The sequence below is a fragment of the Apiospora hydei genome (assembly GCF_038363865.1).
Source record: "Apiospora hydei strain CBS 114990 chromosome Unknown utg000006l_segment0_segment0, whole genome shotgun sequence".
Classification (NCBI taxonomy): Eukaryota; Fungi; Ascomycota; class Sordariomycetes; order Amphisphaeriales; family Apiosporaceae; genus Apiospora; species Apiospora hydei.
This window is the reverse complement of record NW_027117365.1, coordinates 147494-166345: the sequence shown is the minus strand read 5'-3', so window position 1 is coordinate 166345 and position 18852 is coordinate 147494. Positions and strand designations below refer to the sequence as shown.

General features: G+C 56.8%; 5 protein-coding genes across 5 annotated transcripts; 2 read left to right on the top strand and 3 right to left on the bottom strand.

Annotated features, from left to right (window-relative positions):
* Positions 1-17: 17 nt before the first annotated feature.
* PG997_007226 (Glycoside hydrolase family 3) lies at positions 18-5556 on the bottom strand (the record flags this gene model as incomplete). The annotated part of the gene is made up of 11 exons (XM_066811541.1): positions 18-1157; positions 1452-1975; positions 2236-3544; positions 3636-4079; positions 4137-4258; positions 4311-4414; positions 4475-4614; positions 4670-4782; positions 4842-5125; positions 5207-5324; positions 5382-5556. 11 exons carry the CDS (start codon positions 5554-5556, stop codon positions 18-20), a joined length of 4473 nt encoding a protein of 1490 aa, XP_066666883.1.
* A 1245-nt stretch (positions 5557-6801) lies between these two features.
* On the top strand, positions 6802-9123 carry PG997_007225 (uncharacterized protein; the record flags this gene model as incomplete). Its single annotated transcript, XM_066811540.1, has 1 exon — positions 6802-9123. One exon carries the CDS (start codon positions 6802-6804, stop codon positions 9121-9123), a length of 2322 nt encoding a protein of 773 aa, XP_066666882.1.
* Positions 9124-9800: 677 nt separating this feature from the next.
* PG997_007224 (uncharacterized protein) lies at positions 9801-12907 on the bottom strand (the record flags this gene model as incomplete). Its single annotated transcript, XM_066811539.1, has 11 exons — positions 9801-10343; positions 10588-10643; positions 10702-10731; positions 10787-10987; positions 11058-11135; positions 11194-11235; positions 11276-11486; positions 11562-11805; positions 11862-12441; positions 12608-12745; positions 12817-12907. The coding sequence occupies 11 exons, from the start codon at positions 12905-12907 to the stop codon at positions 9801-9803; spliced, it is 2214 nt and encodes a 737-aa protein (XP_066666881.1).
* Positions 12908-14210: 1303 nt separating this feature from the next.
* On the top strand, positions 14211-16718 carry PG997_007223 (ankyrin; the record flags this gene model as incomplete). Its single annotated transcript, XM_066811538.1, has 2 exons — positions 14211-14596; positions 14702-16718. The coding sequence occupies 2 exons, from the start codon at positions 14211-14213 to the stop codon at positions 16716-16718; spliced, it is 2403 nt and encodes an 800-aa protein (XP_066666880.1).
* A 174-nt stretch (positions 16719-16892) lies between these two features.
* Positions 16893-17941, bottom strand: PG997_007222 (uncharacterized protein; the record flags this gene model as incomplete). Its single annotated transcript, XM_066811537.1, has 2 exons — positions 16893-17217; positions 17316-17941. The coding sequence occupies 2 exons, from the start codon at positions 17939-17941 to the stop codon at positions 16893-16895; spliced, it is 951 nt and encodes a 316-aa protein (XP_066666879.1).
* Between the last annotated feature and the right edge of the window lie 911 nt (positions 17942-18852).

The window sequence follows — 18852 nt, the reverse complement described above, 5'->3', positions numbered from 1 at the left end:
GGTAAGGCGAACGTTGCTCATGACTCCTCCAAATCATCAAGTGACGGCGCCAGTTCATAAGTGAAGACAACGCCGACTTGACCCAGCACTTTCTCGATCATGCCAAGCTGCTCAGCGTCCAGCCAGTGGTATTCAATGTACCTGGCCTCCCGCCTGATGCGCTCAGCGTCCGGCCGGAGGTGCACGCGTCGGAGCCTCGAAAGCGGCCGCTGCGCCTCCTGTGGCCCTACCACCTCGGCCAGGTTTTGGAACTGCTCGACCAAGGCCTCTACGTACTGGTCCGGGTCCTCCCTGAAGAGCTCAGGCACGTCATGAGAGAACTGATACCAGGCGTCGCGCAGGTCGAGCCGCTCCAGATTCTGCGGCAGCAGCGACGGCAGCTCCGGGTTGGGCGGCAGCAGCGAGGGCTGCTCCACGTGCGGGACCTGGCTGGAGACACCAAACAGGAGCTGCATGTCGACGCGCAGGGACCGGAGCTTGGGCATGTGGCGGAGGCAGTCGAGGCCGCGGGGTCTCTTCACGCCGTTGGAAGCAGGGCCGCCGCCGCCGCCTAGGTGCTGGATGGGGTGGTGTGCGAATCCATCCAGGCACAGCTCCTCCAAAGTGTCGGCGCGGAGCTGCAGGGCGGAATCCAGAGAGGCATATGAATGCAGTTCGGAGTTTTGGTGTCCTTGCTCGATGCGGATAGCGTCCAGCGACAGGTGGCGCAGATTCGTGGCCATCTCGCAGGCCGCGTAGAAGTAGCCGCAATGGAAGTTGGCGCTCGAAAGCGTCAAGGACTCCATCTGGGGCAGCCAATCGCGGTGGCTGATACGCGGCCGCGGCTGGGCGAGTTGCTGCTGCGGCTCGCGCGCATCGCGTCGGTCAAAGAAGGACTCGAAGCCGTCGTCGCGCCACGTTTCGACGTGCCGGAGCGTAGGCAGAGTCAACAGGGCGCAGACCGTGTCGAACGAGACCATGGAGCGGCGCGTAGAGCGCTCGCGTTCAATCTCCCGAGATGTTAAGTCCTGGAACCGTTTCAGCTGGGGCCTTGGGACCTCATGCACTTGGAGCTGCAGGGTTGTCAGCTTTGGCAGCACGGACGAAGACGTCGCGGCGTTGCTCAAGTACTGCCGAAGTATGTTGTGCACCACGATGCACGGCTTCTGTTCGTTTCCCTGGAGGTGCAGAGTGTCTAGCTCTGGGAGTAGACAAAAAGGGCAGCAAGAAGCCTCTGGCCGACCTCAGTCGGGGTGTCGTCTCGTGGGCGGATAAGACTGAATTTGCTGGAACCCTCCTCCGTCAGTTGGACGGGGTGCTGACTTTCTGAACCCGGAGGCGGTATGGACAGCCCAGCCGTATCCAGCACCTGCCTTTCAAACCCCGTTAGATCGCAAAAGTCGTGGGCGTAAAGCCGCCAGCTTAAGTCGATCGTGTCGATGATGAGCTTGTGTTTGATCCGGCCAGCATACAGACGCGGCACCCCGCCCAGGGACAGGGGGCAGGCCAGGTACCTGGTGTGGCGTCGCAAGGCCGGGTTGTGCATCAGTGTTCGGAGCAGCCGTACCATGCGCAACCCTTTGGATACGCAGACGGCCGTACTGGCCTCGGGGGAGCCGATTGGTGGGACGAGAAGAAAAAGGGGCGATCGAAGCGACCTCTTCGTCGTCCGTGTAGATGACGATGTTGCGGTACAGAAGGGCCCACGCCTCGGGGGCGCACCGGCAGGCGCGGCAGATGCTGCACAGCACGGCTCGGTTGTCCACGACCTCCTGCGAAGGCATGCGGCCGCCGAGCTCCAGTCGTGGGAGCTCAAAGTAGCTGACGATTTGCCATCGGAGCTCCGCGGGCAAAAGGTTCCAAGACATGACGAGGGCGTTTGCTGATGCCTTTCGGTTAGGCACAATTGAAGGCCATGGGCGTGCGTACTTATTAGCGTAGTATGTTAAGAGGAGTGAAATGACTCGGAAATCCGGATTTTCCATAATAAACGTCCCTGTTGGACGGGCAACTATCGCTGTGCCGCATTCTACTGGGCTAATCGATCATATCCAAATCCAGGCAGCAGAGGTTACCGTTTCCTCGCCTACCTACACATAAAGAGAGTTGAAACAGTCACATCTCTATGTGATAACCCGAAATCTCTCAGTGGAAATATGATACGCTACTCTGCTGCTGTGAATCCGCGAAAGGCACACCTACACTACCCAAAGCTAGGTGCATACCCTTAAACACACAGCATAGTCACATTCATACCCGTCTCCAGCGCACTGCCCCCATGCGCCAGCAGCGAGAAGTTGTACTCGCCCTTCTCCAGCTCCCACTCGTCCCAGCGGTTGTATATGGTGAGGTACCGGTCCACGTCCAGGTCTATGCGGGCGACATGTGTCTCCCCGGCCTCTAGGTACACGCGCTGGAACGCGACGAGCTGCTTGACGGGCTGCACTACCGACGACACCCGCGCCAGCAGATACACTTGAGCTACGAAGCTGCCGGGTATGGTGCCGTTGTTTTGGATGTTGACTGAGAAGGTTATCGTGTCACCAGAAGTGAATTCGTTTCCATCGACAGTCGCATCGATGGTCTTATTGTGTAGTTGCTGCTGCTGTTCCCGCACCAACGCTTTCGTGGGACTAGTTGATGCGCGGAACTCGGATGTCGCAAAGGTGGTGTACGAGAGGCCGTACCCAAACCAGTACAGCGGCTCCGAGTCTACATCCAGGTACTTGATCCTGCGCGCGAACCGCTTGAAGTTGTAATAGACAGGCAACTGCCCCACGTGGCGCGGCACCGTGACCGGCATGCGCCCACCCGGCGACGCCTTGCTGAACAACACGTCGGCGATGGCCTGTCCACCGCTTTGGCCTGGGAAGAAGGCCGAGAGTACTGCGGCACTCGATGCGTAGTACTCGGGGATGGCGAAGGGCCGGCCGCCCTGGAGAACCAGCACGACGGGTTTACCGGTCGCGTACACTGCGCGCGCGAGTGCGTCCTGCGATGGCGAGAGACCCAGCGTGGCTCGGTCCCCGCTCTCGCCGTCCGAGTTCCAGGCCGCGCCCACGGCGAGGACGACGAGGTCGGCCGAGGCGGCCAGCTCAGCGGCTTGTGACACCGCATCGTCGCCCTTCCTACCCACGAGATTCCAGAAGAGGATCATCTGCGAATTGAGCGACGAGACGTTCTCGGTCTTCTTGTGTAAGTTGTAGGCCTGGTACTCGATGCGGATGCGGTATGTCTCTCCCTTGCGGAAAGTTAAGGGCGTCGATCCGGACGGCGGCTGGGTGCTGTTGGCCTGGGTGAAGGTGTACTGCATGATGTTTCCCATGACGGTGCCCGGATCGAAGAGGGTCTGATCTGCAGTACCATGCGCCATGACCAACTCATCGTCCACGTAAAGCTTCGCGGTCGTGTTGGGACCGACCGCGACTCCGATCCAGCCATCTACGTCAAGGTCGACGGGCGACGCGAGCTCGCCTTCCCAGATGATGCTGAAGTTGTTGGACGGGAGTCCCGGCGGTGGGTACATGCCCCAGTCCAGTGCGGGCACCTCCATTCTCTCGACGGTCTGCCCCTTGAAGTTGGGATCCGCGAAGTATCTTGCCCGCAGCCCGCCTTTGGTCCCGTTTGCGGAAAGTAGGTACGGCGGAATTACGTACTGAGCATTGTATTCCCACGTGTTGGCGCCCCAGCTGGAAACGAGCTCCATCTTGGTGTTGTTGGATGAGTTCGTGTACGCCAGCAGACCCTCCCCTCAGTGTCTTGGCAGCGGCGGCCGGATACTGTCCCCAGGCTCCGGAGTAGTCTCCGTAGTTCATTGTATCCGCGAAGGGGCCAATCAGGGCGATGCGGTTGATGTTCTGTTCTTGCGGCCTCAGAGGCAGCGTGTTGTTCCTATTCTCGAGAAGAACTATGCTCTTCTGCGCCGCCTCTAGTGTGAGGTCCCGGTGGTCTTGCACGAGACTGAGGGGGTTGGGGCTGTCTTTGGGGATAAAGGGGTTCTCAAATAAACCAAGGTCCCACTTCACCCCGAGCATCCTCCGGACTCGAGATTGGAGTGTCTTCAAGGCCACAGTACCATTGGCAACCAGTCCCTTCGTGGTCTAGATGGAGCATCAGCGAGCGTCTGCATGACATGTGGAACTGGGGAGACTCTTCACATTGAGATAGGTTTCTAGAGAGTAGTCGTAGAACTGAAGCATCCCTCCGGCGTTGAACCACTGGGCGATGGCATCGTCCGGGCTGCGGGCCACGTTATGCATGGTCTCGAGCTCGATCATGCCTGAAAGAAGCGGTTAGTATTATGGCAGACATAGGGTCTCGATAAGTCAAACCTGTATCATCGGCCATGACGAATCCATCATAGCCCCAATCCTCAAGCGCCTGGTACAGCATTGGATGTACATGTGCTGGAATGTCGTCAAACTCGTTATATGCCCTTCATGTTCGTTCAAGAGTCAGCTTAGACTCGCGAGACCTAGTCCAAAGAGACTCTCACATCATTACGCCCTTTGCGCCTCCCAGCTGGACGGCAGCCTTGAAGGGGGTCAGTAGATCCTGGAGCACTTGTCGGTTCCCGTGGCCCATAAACGGAGCAGCGTTCCTCCCCGACTGTGGTGACCCATGCGCAGCGAAGTGCTAGGCGATGTGAGTTTACCACCCCGCAATAGCAGTAGGTGAATGGGAGGGGTACCTTCATTACTGGCACCACGGCATCGGGCTCTGACCACGAGCTGTTCTTCGACAGGCCCGAGGAATACGCAACTCCCATGTGCGAGGTCAGTATCTTGTCTTCACCCCATGCCTCTAGACACAACCTTCAATTAGCGATCACCCGAGCAGGTTTAGAAGTGCCAATCCCATACCTTGCATCCGGCCCCACCTGGGATCTTGCCCGATATCGAGGACGGGCGAGAAGCAGGCGTGGATGCCGGTCGACCGAGCCTCCTTCGCGATCGCCCGCCCGACGCGGTACACCAGATCGGTATCGAAGCTAGCGGACAGGCCCAGGCTTTGCGGGAACATGGATTGCTTGAAGGACCCAACTCCGTGTAGGCACTCGGCCGTGTGCATCAGCGGGATCTTCAGCCGGGAGTTGTCCAGGTTCAACTGCTGTAGCTCGTTGTACTGGGTGGTGTTGAGCGTGTACCTGGATATTTATCAGCGAGTTGGGCCGAGGCAGTGAGACTTAAAGGCAGTGGGAAAGACTGGAAATGCGCATTCATCTCACCAGTCGTGCATGACACCGATGGGCGAGCCAGGGGAAAAGCGCATGGTGTGGTCGTATAATTCGTTCTTGGACTCTACTCCGATGATCTCCCCGGCGAACATGAGGTGCACCTGAAGGACTGGGACTCTTCAGCTCATTTATACAGTCCTCTCGGCTGTGTTTCCTAGTATCTTACCCAGGTCCTCTATCGTCATGTTGGCGAGCAAGGCATCAAGAAAAGACTCCTTCTGGGAGGGCGTATCTGCTCCCCGCTCAAGGCCGATCCATCTTCGGTCGGCATTGCTGTTTTGCGTATGCAGCTGAGCGGCCGCGAGCCACCAGAGGCAAGAAGTTGTGACAAACCACCGCATTGCAACCAACACAAGTGTTCACAGGGTGGTAGTAGTCGAGAGTGAATGTGTGATAACAACATATTGAACAACTGATAACATACCGTCTGTCATGAAGTCCGCCCCCGCCTTCTTCCTCTTGTTGCCGTAACGTTACGGCTGCAATGGCCTTGACCATGGCCTTGGCCTACGACAGAAGCATTATCCCAGATTGCCGACAGTGAGGGGCAAGTGGGTACATTGCGCTGTGGGCATATCGGTGATGCGCCGTATGGGAGGTCCTGGTGAGAATGCCCGGGTATGAGAGCGACCTGCCATCTACAGACATGTACGCAGTAAGCATTGAAGGGCATACATGATAAAGATAGGGATCATGATGCCGACGGAAGGAGTAGGTTCGGCATACAAGACGCCGAAACACCGTTCAGAACTAACCCCGCAACGTCACTGAAACCAGGGAGCTGACGGACTGGGCATGGCACACACTCCCTAATGCAGGTACTTCAAATACATCTATCAATGTCCCCAGAAACACTTTCTTCTGAAATAAAAGCCTGAGGATACTCGAAGCTTAATTAAGTAGGTATGTTCTGATTTTACTTGTGCGAAACCCACATGATTTATTGCAGCCTGACATCCAGACACCAAATATTCGAGCTGTGTGCAATCTATCGCGGGGAGTGTGCGCTGGCCAGAACGCTGGCTGAACACAAGAGCCGCTGGCAGTTGGCCAGTGTCGCGTACCATGGTTATGGGTTCTCAGGTTCAGACGCTTCCATCGCATTTCACTAGCAATCAATAGTTCCCATTGGCAGGGATGAGGCCCTGTTAGGGCTGGCAGGCGAGCCTTGTTGGTCGAGGAATGCTGACTTGGCTTGCATTGGCGGACGGGGACTGACGGGAGAGCCTCTGAGTTGGCGGCATGGCGGTCAAGTTTTAGCTGCTGAGTACCCCACTACTGCACCTGGGCAGGCTGAACGCTGCTAAGCCAGAAGGATTTAGGGGAGTTTAGGGGAGAAACTGGGGGCAGTTTCTGGCTGCTAGTGACTTCATTGGTCCGCCGGCACTTCCCAAAGCAAAGCAAAGTCAACATCAACAATCCCATTCAATTGATGCAAGACAGGACGGTCTCGTCAATTCAAGACATTCGACCTTTTCCCTGCGACCAAGCTCGTGCCGCTTTCTCCCTCCGAGCGATGCTCCCTTCTTTGTGCTTGGTCACGATCACCAAAGACAGAGTCTCATCCCCGAAACTGAAATGAAAAGATGGCCCTGCCACCGCCCAAGCCCGCCACCACGCGACCGAGACGGATTTCCCTACGCGCCTCGGCCAAAAACCCTTTGACCTCTGCCCAACCCGCCAACAATGCCCAGCTCCCGAGCACCGTCTCCTCCCGGACTCTTTTCCTGACCAACTTGCGACTTCTCGACCTGGACCAGGAAGAAGATTGGCCAGATCTGACGCCCGCCACCTTCTCCGCCAAGGATGCAGCCGGTGGCCAGAAGAAGCGAATACAGGCCGTCGAATGGGCGCTCTACCAGCTCTTCAACCTCTGGGACCCCGAAGAAACCTTGAACAAGATCCGGCCTTTCTACCCGCCGCTCGACGGAGTCCAATCCATCAACCTCCGCGCGGCTTTCCTGCGATGCCTAGAGCAAGCCAAAAAGAATGGCGTTCTCGGGCGCGATGCCGTCATCCGAAAGACCATGCTCGACGAGTGCAAGGGCGAGCGCTTCGAAGAAGTCCTGGCCGTCTTCTCTTCCGCCGTCTTGAAGAAATTGGTGGCTGAGCGCGCCCTCAACGCCGGCCACGACTACCGACCCTCTATTTCCGAAAACATTGCGATCGAGAACTGGGGCTACAAGGGCGAACGGACCGAGCTGAATGGGCTACTAATTGCGCACAAGGCCTCGCTCCGGGCGTTTTTGCGGGACAAGAATGCGGCCCGGGAGCGGTATCGCGATTTTGAGCAACTCCTGACACGGAAGGAAGAAACCATTGCGAAGCGCAGCGAGCAGGTCAACAGCTTGGCTACCGACGATCCCAACGACCAACCCTCGGAAAAGACGAGGTACAAAGTGCGCCAGATGCTCAAGACGAATTGGACGGGGAACGACCAATGGACCGAAAACATACTCTACGGCGAGAACAGCTCCAGCAAGGGCGGGCTGCTGTCCACCCCGTTTGAGAAGGTGTGGGATGGTGTCCAGAACGGGACACTGACCGATATAGAAGATCAGAGTACGGGCCTGCTTGACCAGCTCGACCAGCGGGTTCAAGTCCAGCGTGAAAGGCTCGAGAAGTGGGACGGTTTTAGGAAGAAGCTGTTCGGTGACAAAGCAGCTGAACCTCGCAAAGCACCTGGACCAGACAGCAAAGGCATCGATCTGGGCTTTACTGCCCATCTCAAACTGTCGGCTGACACGATGTCGCCCCAGGACCTCAACAACGTGCACCTGCCACCACCTCCACCGCAGTATGCTGAGCTACTCGATAACATGAAGGCGGAGCTTGACAGCGACCTGGCGCGCATCCCCAGCTTTGCCAGCTTGGTGAAGAACCGGTCTACGGCAAACGCACATCGCGCACAAGAACCGCCAGAGCCGCTATCCGACCTGGACGAGTGGGAGAACGAACTAGAACGTGAAGCCAAGCTGTCCAGGCCGCCCGCCAATCGACATGGGTCGCGTTTACGTTCGCCCAAGAAGCGTCCTGTTATTCGCACGCACACGATGAACATCAGGCCTCCGATTGAAAGCAGCGACGATGAAGAAGAAGAAGAGGACGAAAGTGAAGGAATGGAGACGCCACGCCAAGACCGCCATGACTCCATGCCAATTAGTCGCTCTTCTGTGACCCCTGACCAAGAGGAGTACGAAGAGGAACAACAGGGAAGCATCAAAATGCTCCGATACTCGCCTCCACTCTCACCTCCGCGTTCGCAATCCCCAGAGCTGCTGGGGACTGAACCTAGGTCAAAGAAGGAAGCGGCCCCGGAAGAGCTAACAGCGCCAGGCCGAGCTCCCTCTCCAACACAACTCATGGCTAACCAGATTCTGGCATCCATGTCCAACGCTTCACCATCGCCCCTGAAGAAGGCCCGACACACGCTATCGTTGACGGAGCGGACCCGCATGTCTATGTCGCGAACACCCTCCTTCGAACCCGACTGGGACGAGCCTGATACCACACAACTGCTATCGCCGACGCCCAGACCTAGGGTCAACATCCAGGCCCTGAGCGGCGATCCAGCAGATGCCTCCGCATCAGACGATCCCGAGGACCTGGTCGCGCGCACGCGCCGATCGATGCAGGGCTACGAAGCCGCGCGTCAGAAGGCGCAGCTGGAGCGCCGACGGTCGGAACGCAAGAGCCGGATGGAGACGCCAAGGAAAGCAAACACCTTCCCCATCATGGAAGAGGAGGGGTGTGATGAGGCTGATCAAACGACGATTATCGAGGAGCTGCTGGAGCAGGGGGTGGACGATATGGAGCTCGTGTTCCGGAGCCGGCCCAAGATGCGGATGAGCCCGGCGCCGAGTCCGGGAAGGAGGTGGGATTCGGAATTGTATGATGATGACGAATGAGGATGTTGGTGCTCGCTTCCTTCGACGTGTTTACGTGTTATTGTACTGGCGATAGATGTATCAAAAGCAAGCATAGCATTGGCGTAGAGGATTCTGGTATGGGACGAATGATCAGATTGTTCAAACAATGGATAGGAGAAGGGAGTCCAAATAAGCTACCCTACTGCGTGCCAACCGGCTGTGATCGATAACTCATCCGAAGCGGGTCATGTGGCGCTTTGATGAAGCCTTGACCTAATCGCAATGGAGTATAGGCCCACAGACATCTAGGGTCTATCGGGGCGGGTTCCGAGAGTCTATTCGTTTCTATTCTTAGCTGGCCTGGCTAAGTACTGAGGACACCGCCGCGCCAACACTGCCGCATCATGTCGTGCCGACTTGCATTGCCGGGTCTTGAGTTTTCGGGTAATTAAAACAGAAGCTATACCATATTTGCCGTCATACCGTATATTCGTCCAAATAATTATCAAGCTTGACTAGTAAAGTTGCGCCGCATCACCCCTTTCTTTTCAACTAAAATACGGTTCGATGTCAAGTCAACACAGCTAGAACATTGCCCCCGGAGACCCCCATACGCAGTTGCCCCTAGATCTTTAAAGATGGCTCAGCATATACAACCCCCATAGATAACCTGTCCATGTCAATGATCCACTTTCCTACCACGGTTGTTTACCTACTTAAATGTTGCGCTCGTTGGCCACTCCCAGAGGTGCATCGAAGCAACATCGTTCTGTAGCTCTCGTATTGAAACGGTCTGCATAATCTACACCCCAGCCCGATGATCCACACTGACCGCACTGCCTTTCGGGCCATCCCTGGGGAGAGATACCACGGAACCGCCCGGAGCGACATGCAACGACGACGCCATGATGCCGCCGCCATCGACGCTCGATCCGCGCCCTGGCGTGGAAGTAGCGTAATGGGTGTTCCCGTCCACGCTGGAGACGAACGAGTCCGAAGGGAACTCCGTCTGCAGCGACGACGACGGGTCCGGGACGCGCGTGTCGCGGGAGCAGGTACCGCCGCGCGAGCCAGAGCAGGCGGCGGTACTTGAGCTGGACGAACTGGGTCTTGGGCACGCTGAAGACGTCGTGCAGGTTCTCGAGGGAGAGCTCGCGCGTCTCCTCGACGAGGAAGTAGACGAGGACCCAGGCGAGCAGGGTGAGGCCGCTGAAGAGGCCGAGGCTGCCGGGGGCTTGAGGCCTTGCTCGTCGCTGATGCTGCAGTTCCCGGTAACGGGTCAGTACGTGTGCCGCCAAGCGCGGTTCTATGATGGATAGGGAAATGTTTGATCGAGTGAGTGAGTGAGTGGGTGAGTGAGTGGATCATCTATGTACCGTGGAAAGAATATGGACAATAAGCCTGCGAAGAATAGGTTGACGGATATTACGCTTGCGCAGCCCTGGGTTTCATAATCAGTGACAACACTTTCATCTCGTCCTTTGGCCCTGGCGATTTACTTACGATTTCTCGATGGGACAGCGGAAAGCTCTCAGATGCCAATGTGAACGGAATCGGGCCTAGAGAATCCATTAGTCACTCAGGTAAGTGCAGTATAATGGCTGGGCCATAATTTACCTAGACCTGGGGCGTATACAGCAGTATGTACTGGAGTTGTTGTCAGTTAGCTCTCGAGTGTTCAGGCCAGGTGGTGATTGCTCACGGTATAGTAATGTGATGATCACTCGCGCGGTATGAGCCTGCACGGGACCTCCATGTGGAATTCCATATGGAACCGGATACGCGTAGGCTGCAGCTGCCATGAAGATGCACATGAGCGGAAGTGTCGAGATCAGCCACTTCCTTCTGCCCAGGGTATCTATAGTCTTGATGGCTGGGAGTCCGCAAAAGAACATGACAGCCCCTGAGAAGTAGACCATTAGCTTCTGGTATGCTTGGTGCTGTGATGGGATGGACTAGGTAGGGGGCCATACCAATGCCTACACTGAGCCCGAGAGCGGTAATGTTCTTATGTCTGGCATCTCCTTCGATGAGCGAGTTGAAGAGCGGCCCTAGATGGTGTGAGCTCTAGCAAAGTTGGTCTTCGTATTTTAGTTGGGGGATGCTTACCCGAGTAGAAAGCAGTTACGTTGACTGAACCAAAGGTGAGCACTGTGTTTCAAGAGTTATAGGAGGGGGGAATTAGACTCACTGCCACAAAGTTGCTGAGACAATGCAACGGTCGAGGCGCTGATCAGAGCGTTCCGCAGTCGTTTTTGCGTGAACAAATCCAAGAACCCTCCTGTACGACGTCTCCTTACGGGCTTTTCGTCGGGACCCTGCTGTCGCTCGGGGAGTTGCTGCATGTTGTGCTCCTCCTCGATCGTCTTGTACAAGAGGTAGATATCCTTCAATGCAAGCAGCTGTCACGAGATTCCAATGTAAGTCAGGTCCTTCTTCTTCCCAACTCGGCATGGAAAAGCGATGTTGGTACTTACCTCGCACTTTCCTCGTATTTTCTTCAACTCCTCGTATGCCTTCTTCGGGTTGTAGTTTCGGCTGTCGATTCTCATGTAGTATCTGGGGCTTTCGGGGCAGGACCAGAGGACTACGAGCAGGAGTACGGCCGGGATAGCAGGGGCGCCCAGGATCAGACCCAGAGCGACGTCACCGGACTCCTGCGGAATCCGGACGACGAATATGAGATTCAGTAACAAGCCGACCATGATGCCACACGCCACCCTCGCACACACGTTAGCTGGAATATGTAATGGATATGGTAGCATGACTGATCTTACCATAGCTGCCAAGCCAGGAGAAACGAACCCCGCCAGAACCTAATCGAGGTCTCGGAAGAGAGAATAGGGGTACTGACGGCTTTCATACCCATACCTAACCCGTTAACAATTCTGACGCCCAAAAGGATTTTCCAGCGAACAGTAACATCCGGGATGAGGCAGGTGAGACCCGAGGCCAAGGAGCTGAGCAGGATCAAGGTGGCGGAGATGGCAATGGCCCCTTTCCGCCCAAAATAGCTGTTGACGGGCGGAGCGAGCCAGCATCCAATGCAAGCGGCCGCGAACCACGGGACGGCATTGATGATGCCCAACGCCCAGGTCCGGTCCGCGGTGCCGTCGTGGAAGAAGCTGCTGTCGGCGCCGAGACGATCTGGGTATAGCGACGACGAGTTGAAGGAGGCCTGCACGTGGCCCTGTAGGAAGGCGGCGAAGCACACTACGGCGGTGACCCGGTGCTGATCCTTCTCGGAGAACAGCTTGTCTTTCTCGTTTGCCAGGGCCTGCATTTCATCTTCCGTGAGGGTCACCTGGAGCGCGCGGTCCACGTATTCCGGGTCACCATGGGCCACTCGGTCGTAGACTGCGTGCTCGCAATGAAAGAGTCAGTATTTCCACTAGATTGATCATCCCACTCGACTATTGATCATCCCACTCGGCTACTGATCATCCCAGTGGACTAGAAAGAGTTGCGACTCGATCACTGTTGTTGGGTGGATAGTAGTTTCATATTCACGGGTTCTACTCACTTGAGGCATCGCGAGCCACGAACGAGGCACGGACGAGATCCCCGGCCAACTCGTCCTGCTCAGGATTACCCTTCATCCCCAGTTGGTTTTGGGCGAAGCGGAGGGCATCTTCTCTTAATTCGCTGTCATCCAAGAGGGCTGGGGCCGTCTTTCGTCAGCAATCCCCAAGCCAAGTTACAAGGAAGGGAATGAGCTCGTGTAAGACGCACCAAGACTGTCGGGGACCTGACCACGATGGGACCTCCATTGGTTCCGGTGACGAGGAGGGCCGTCATTTGCAGCAGCCGAGTTGTTGTCCATTGCCTCAAGAGGTTTCATAAAGGTGAGATCGACCTATGGTCACGAATTTGAACTAAGAATGGAACAACGCAGTACTTCCTCTTGAGGTGCTGTTGGATGGAGTCATGTTATATGGTGGCTTGAGCTACCAACATATCTATTGGAACCGACCGGGCGGGACAGAGAGCCTAGTTAGGAGAGAAAGGAAAAGTAAGCACCTCCTTCTGTGTCCCCTGGGTACTCTTGGCAGAGCCTGGTCGAATGCCTCGCCGGCTACACACCCACCCGGGGCCTGCATTGTATACGAGGCTCTGTCTGCCTTGGGCGTCCGCTAGCCCTCACCGAGTAAGCGATTGGCGCTCATTAGAGATTCAAGGCTTATCTGTGTGTGTTCGCCACCAACATTACTTTACCCGGCAATCCTGCTGTTCCAGGCAGGCAACGTCTCTCTTCGGCATCCTCGAAAGGGCGTATCCAGCCTGATCCTATTTCCAACTGACCCCAGGATGCAAAGCTACTTCATCTTCGTGCAGCGATAGAAATGAGAATGACTCACTTTATTGAAATCGTGCAGGCTGGGCAACAGAAAGCGAAACCGATGAGGCTGAACGCAACGCCACGTCTTTAGCCGCCGGCGGGCTTCGTGGTCTAGACTCCAGGATGAGTAAACCGGGCGGCAGCTGATAACGTTGGGATGATACACCTGTCTTGCCCGTTCCTTCTTGTGTAACCGTAACCTGCAGGACGGGGCGCGGGGAATGGGTGCCTAGAACGAAACCCCCCCCAGGCGGGTGAGAAAAATACGCTTACCGCAAACCAAAGTATCACTTTTAATCATAATATTATCTTATAAAAACTAAGGAAGATTTGAATTTGAATAAAATAAAATTAAAGCTATATATTCTTTTAAAAAGAAGTCTAAACAATAATTTTCTAGATTTTCAAAGTCGTCCGTTGATTCTATAGAGCTTAATAAAGTAAAGTAGCAATATCGAGTACTACAATAGAAGCCCGTTTGCGGTAGGCGTATTTTGGTCACCCGCCTGCCCCCCGCGCCCCTTGCTAGCAAAATGAATCAAGTCGGCTCCAGGCTGAAGCTGGGTCAGTCCATCCCGCTTCTATTAGCACATGAAGGCGGCTGACGGGTTCTAGCCCTGGGCTGCCTCCCTGATATGTATCCCCCATACCCCGCGGGACCTTTCTTTTCACAAATCTGGGCTAGATCGAAATGACCCCTAATAATAATACCCACTTATGCCCTGTCTCCCCAGTCGACTCTGAGCTGAACACCGCTTCCTAATTGACCCAAGGTCTCCCTCCAACCATGGCGGAAATCTTTGGGGTCGTGGCCGCCAGTCTCCAAATAGCAGAATGCTGCAAGAGTGTCACGCGCTTCATCTCGGACGTAACAAACGACACCTCCCACATAGGGGACACCCTTCTCCACTTCAGAAACACCATCGTGGGTATCGCCAACGTATTCGACGACATCCAGAGCACCATCAAAGACCAAGCGCTGGGCGAGTCGGACAGCCTCATCACCCTCCTGTCGGATTCCGGCCAACACTGCGCCGACCTGCTGGAGAAGCTCCAAAAGCAGCTGCCGGCGGAGCTATCCGAGGATGCGGGCGTGAAGCAGAGACTGAGGGCCGCATTTACGCGGAAACTCAATGAGAAGGTCATACAGGAACTGGTCGGATTCTTGGATCGGTATATGCAGATAGCCCAACTTGCTTTGAGCGCAATTCAATCGTATGTACAGCCACGTAGCTCTTTCCTGGTTCTCTTTTCCAACTGACAGGAACCGTCCGGTAGCCGGCAAGTGTTTAGACTCGACGCGCAGATGCGAAGAGTCCTGCAGGAACTCTCGGCCCCTCCCCCTTACAGTAGCTCCGGCAACCTTGAAAAGCACGACTACGACCGATTGAAGGGCAACATTGACAAGTTTCGCGAGACGGCCACGAGGGAGCCGTCGGTCCACGACCCAGATATGGTATCAGTAGGCGGTGACCGGAGAGAGTCCCGGGCCACGACGTCCGGCTTGGACGATGTGCCGTCGGAAGTCCTGATCCTGTTGGCCAACGAGCTACCACTGGTTCCGCAACACGACGACGAAGTCAAAGAACTCGAGGCCCGGGGCCTGTTCCTCCAGGCCGCCAACGTGAATTGCCTGGGTCAATCGCACGAAGTGGAGATGGAGCACGAAGAAAGGCGCGCCGATCTATTGATCAAATGCGCCACGGTGCGATTGCATCAAAGGGCCCTCGACATTCTTCAGAACCTGTGGGATAGCGAAGCACGGAAGGAAGAAGAAAGCATATACCCCGCACGATTGGCCCGACTGGGATCCAAGTTGGCGCGGCTTCTCCTAGATGGCCAGCGATTGGGGCACTTCACCGACCAGCAGCGGGCAGAGGATCTGGCCAAGGTGAGCGCCGTCCTCAACAAGAGTCTGAAGGTCCTGAATGCCAAGATCCGAACCCTTCGACCATTTCCTTGCGATACCATTTTGGTCGTAGGAGAACTTATGATCCACCTCCTGGAAGAGACGGGGCAAACCACGCATGCGTCGAATTTCGCGAAGATCTTCCCGCAGATGCTCCAAAGAGAGCTCACCGGGGAGCTAGGGCCCATACCCTCAGACTGGCCGCGCACGTTCGAGCCTTCCACCTCCAAGGCACTGGACTGGTGCAAGCCGGAAAACCTCAAGAAGCTGGAAGGGACGTGGCCGGCAGCCACCGCCGTGGTCACGCGACCCGATGGTCTCAAGTTTGAAACACGATCCTCGGACTTTCGCTTTGACGAGATGGTGGGTGGCATCTCTCCGCTTCACCTCGCCGTAATCTACGGCAAGGAAAAGATCGTGGCGGAGATGCTGAGCGAAGTGGAGGATGTCGATGTGGGAAACCCGGGACTGTCTACCCCGCTGATGGAGGCGGCTCGAAGTGGCCGGAAGGACATTGCGCAGATGTTGCTCACCCACAACTCTTCGGTCGAGTGCGTCGACGAGAAAATGCGACGGACCGTCCTCCACTGGGCGCAGACCACCGAAACCCACAATGGAGTCGACGTCTCCAAGCTGTTCCTGCGCGCCCATGCTAGCTTACTTCTGGAAAAGGAAGACGCCAACGGCAAGACGGCCCTCTACCTGGCATGCGAAGCGGTAAACACAGAGATGGTCGAGCTGCTCGTCAACAAGTACCACGCAAACGCGGACGTGCAGGAAAAGTTCCACAAGACCGCGCTGCACACGACCGTAGACGCGACGGACCGGCTGGACGAGCGCTTCCGCATCGCACGGGTCCTGCTCAAAGCCCAGGCGGACCCGAACACGTCCGACAACCGCGACCACACCCCGCTCTGCATCGCGTCCTCCCGCGGGCATGTAAAGATCGTCCGCCTGCTTCTGGATTACAAGGCCGAGCCCAACCGGCCGGGCCAGGAAGGCCGGACGCCGCTCATTGAGGCGACGCGCCGTAAACACGTCGACGTCGTGGGTGTGCTCATGCGGAGCAAGGCCGACCCGCACGCCCTGGACCCGAGCGGCCGCAGCGCGCTCGACTACGCCGGGCGGAACCCCGCGGCCGCGGACATCAACCGCCTGCTCCGCCGCCGCGGCTCGATGCCGTGCCAGCAGCGCAAGAACAGCCAGGCATTGTCGCCGCAGAGCAGCTTGGCGCCGACGCGCAGCAACACTACCACGACCTCGACGCCGTCGACGCAGACCAGCCGCAGCCAGGCGGGAGAGGGTGCGCTGCCCTCTCGGACGTTTGGGCGTTGGTCACTTGACGTGGTTTCCACCGGATCGAGCAGTCGCACGTCTCGGTCGTAAGCCACGCCCGATTTTGACGGTGTCACTTCATCGGATGCGTGAGGAATCTAATACGAAAACGAGGTACGAAGCTAACAGTGATGACATTTGATGATGATGGGTTCCGATTGATTGACAGTGGAAGTAGTAATGACGAAGTTGCTTACGGTTACCAATTCCAATCTTAATCCACAATCAAGGATCCGGCCGTGCGTTGAACCTTGAGTCTGACACGCTCTGCTTGAGGAACTTGAGGACCGTGTCCACGAGCCACTTCTCCGCCTCCCCGGGCGGCTTCTCGACGCGGTGGTCCGCGTTCGGGATGGTGCCCGAGAGGTCGCTCGCGACGCCGGGGCGGCACAGCGTCTTCCACTGTTTGACGAGGCCCTCCTTGTCGACCGAGGACGGGACGTACTCGTCGTTGCCCGAGTGCAGGATCAACAGGGGCTTCTCGAACCGCTGCCAGAACGGCCGGGCCTCGTCGGCTGTGTAGTCTGGGTCAAAGTAGTTGTCGCCGCCGCTGTGGGAGTGGTGGTGATGATGATCAGCAAGCACGCAATGCAAGGTATGTAAACATGCAGTAGCAAAACAAATGAGACTAGACGAGCATGTACTTACTCCTTGGCCGCCAGAGAGTAGAACCTGTCGGCGGAGATGGGCACATCGAAGATGCCGGGCGGGATGCTCCCAACCGGCATGCGCTCCTCCCCTTTCCCCTCAGCAATCAGCCCCCGGGCCTTCTCGACCGTCTCGTCCAACTTGCCGGCCCCCATCTCCATCAAGAGCGCCGCGCGGTCGCACGCGGGCGCCTGGAGGATGAAGCCGTCCACGGGCGGGACGTCGGGGTACGCGGGGGAGACGTACTCCATGCAGTCCTGCGTGCCCGTCGAGTGGCCGATGAGCACGATCTTGCGCTTGCCGAGAGAGCGCAGATACTTGACCAAGGCCGCGATGTCGGCCACGTCGTCGGACAGGCGCTTGAAGCCGAACTGGGTGTAGGAGCTGCCCAGCCGGAACTCGAAGAGCGAGAAGCTCAGGTCTGCTGCATTGCCCTGCTCGGAGAAGGCCGCGGAGATGGCGCGCGGGTAGTACACGGTGAAGGGCCCATCGCCTAGGCCGCCGATGAAGACGAGGGCGTTTTGGGCGTTGGCGGGGCCAGTCTCAAAGGCGGTGTTGAGCGGCGTGGGCGACTCAAACCGGTGGACGGTGGTTGGGAATGTTGTACCAGCGGCTGAAGAAGACATGGTGAAACGAACCAAGCCAAAAGCAAACAGATTGCTATGTACAGTCGGGGTTGTGTATCGTTGGGCTGTCAAGTGCCGTATTTGCTTGCTTGTGCGTCTGCGGTTGCGGTTGCAATGTCAACCTGTCAACGTCAGAATTTGGGGGGTTTGCCCGCTTGCCCGCTCACTAGTTCCAGCCCCGAATGCCCCGGTCGCTGCCCCTCACCCGCCCCACGCATACCCACCCTTAGGGCCACCCGTAGGGCCACCCGTAGGGCCGCCCTTAGGGATCAGGCCAATGCTCTCTAGTGACACTGCCATCTTCTAGCCGTCTTACCCCCCAAAGTCAAATTCAACTACGATCTATCAATGCTGCAAGCTTTGGTGTGTTATTGAAATAGCCCGATGCTTCCCCATGATATCTTTCTCTTCAATGCTCATAGGTGAAACAATTCGCGGCCCCTGTGCAGCCAGACACTCTCGTTTATTACGCGATGGCAACGTAAATCCACAATTCCAGCTGCCGCAGGGAGGCACAGAACTGGTCCCCTGCCCAGCCTGCTTCGACCGCACTAGCCGCAGGCCGACCAACTGTAGCGCTCAAAGTCAACAGCAGCAAGTTGTGGGCTGATAAATGGCTGGCAATCGTGGGCTGCCTGGCCACTGACCCATTGGCGTGATTGTCATGAGGCTTGCAGGAACCCGTGCCACGGTCCCTTGCGTCGTCAATAATACGCCAAGCTACACAGTGCCCGGCACCCGGCGTCGGACCATTCACCCCTGTTCTGAACCCAGAGAATGTATCGTATCAAGCCCCGCCACAAGCAAACAATCCTTCAGGTACGGCGAGCGCCATTCTGCACGGGCGGCTGGCAGGAATCATATGATGGTCAGAGGCGGATAATAGCACGTGGTCAATCAGATCAGTTTTG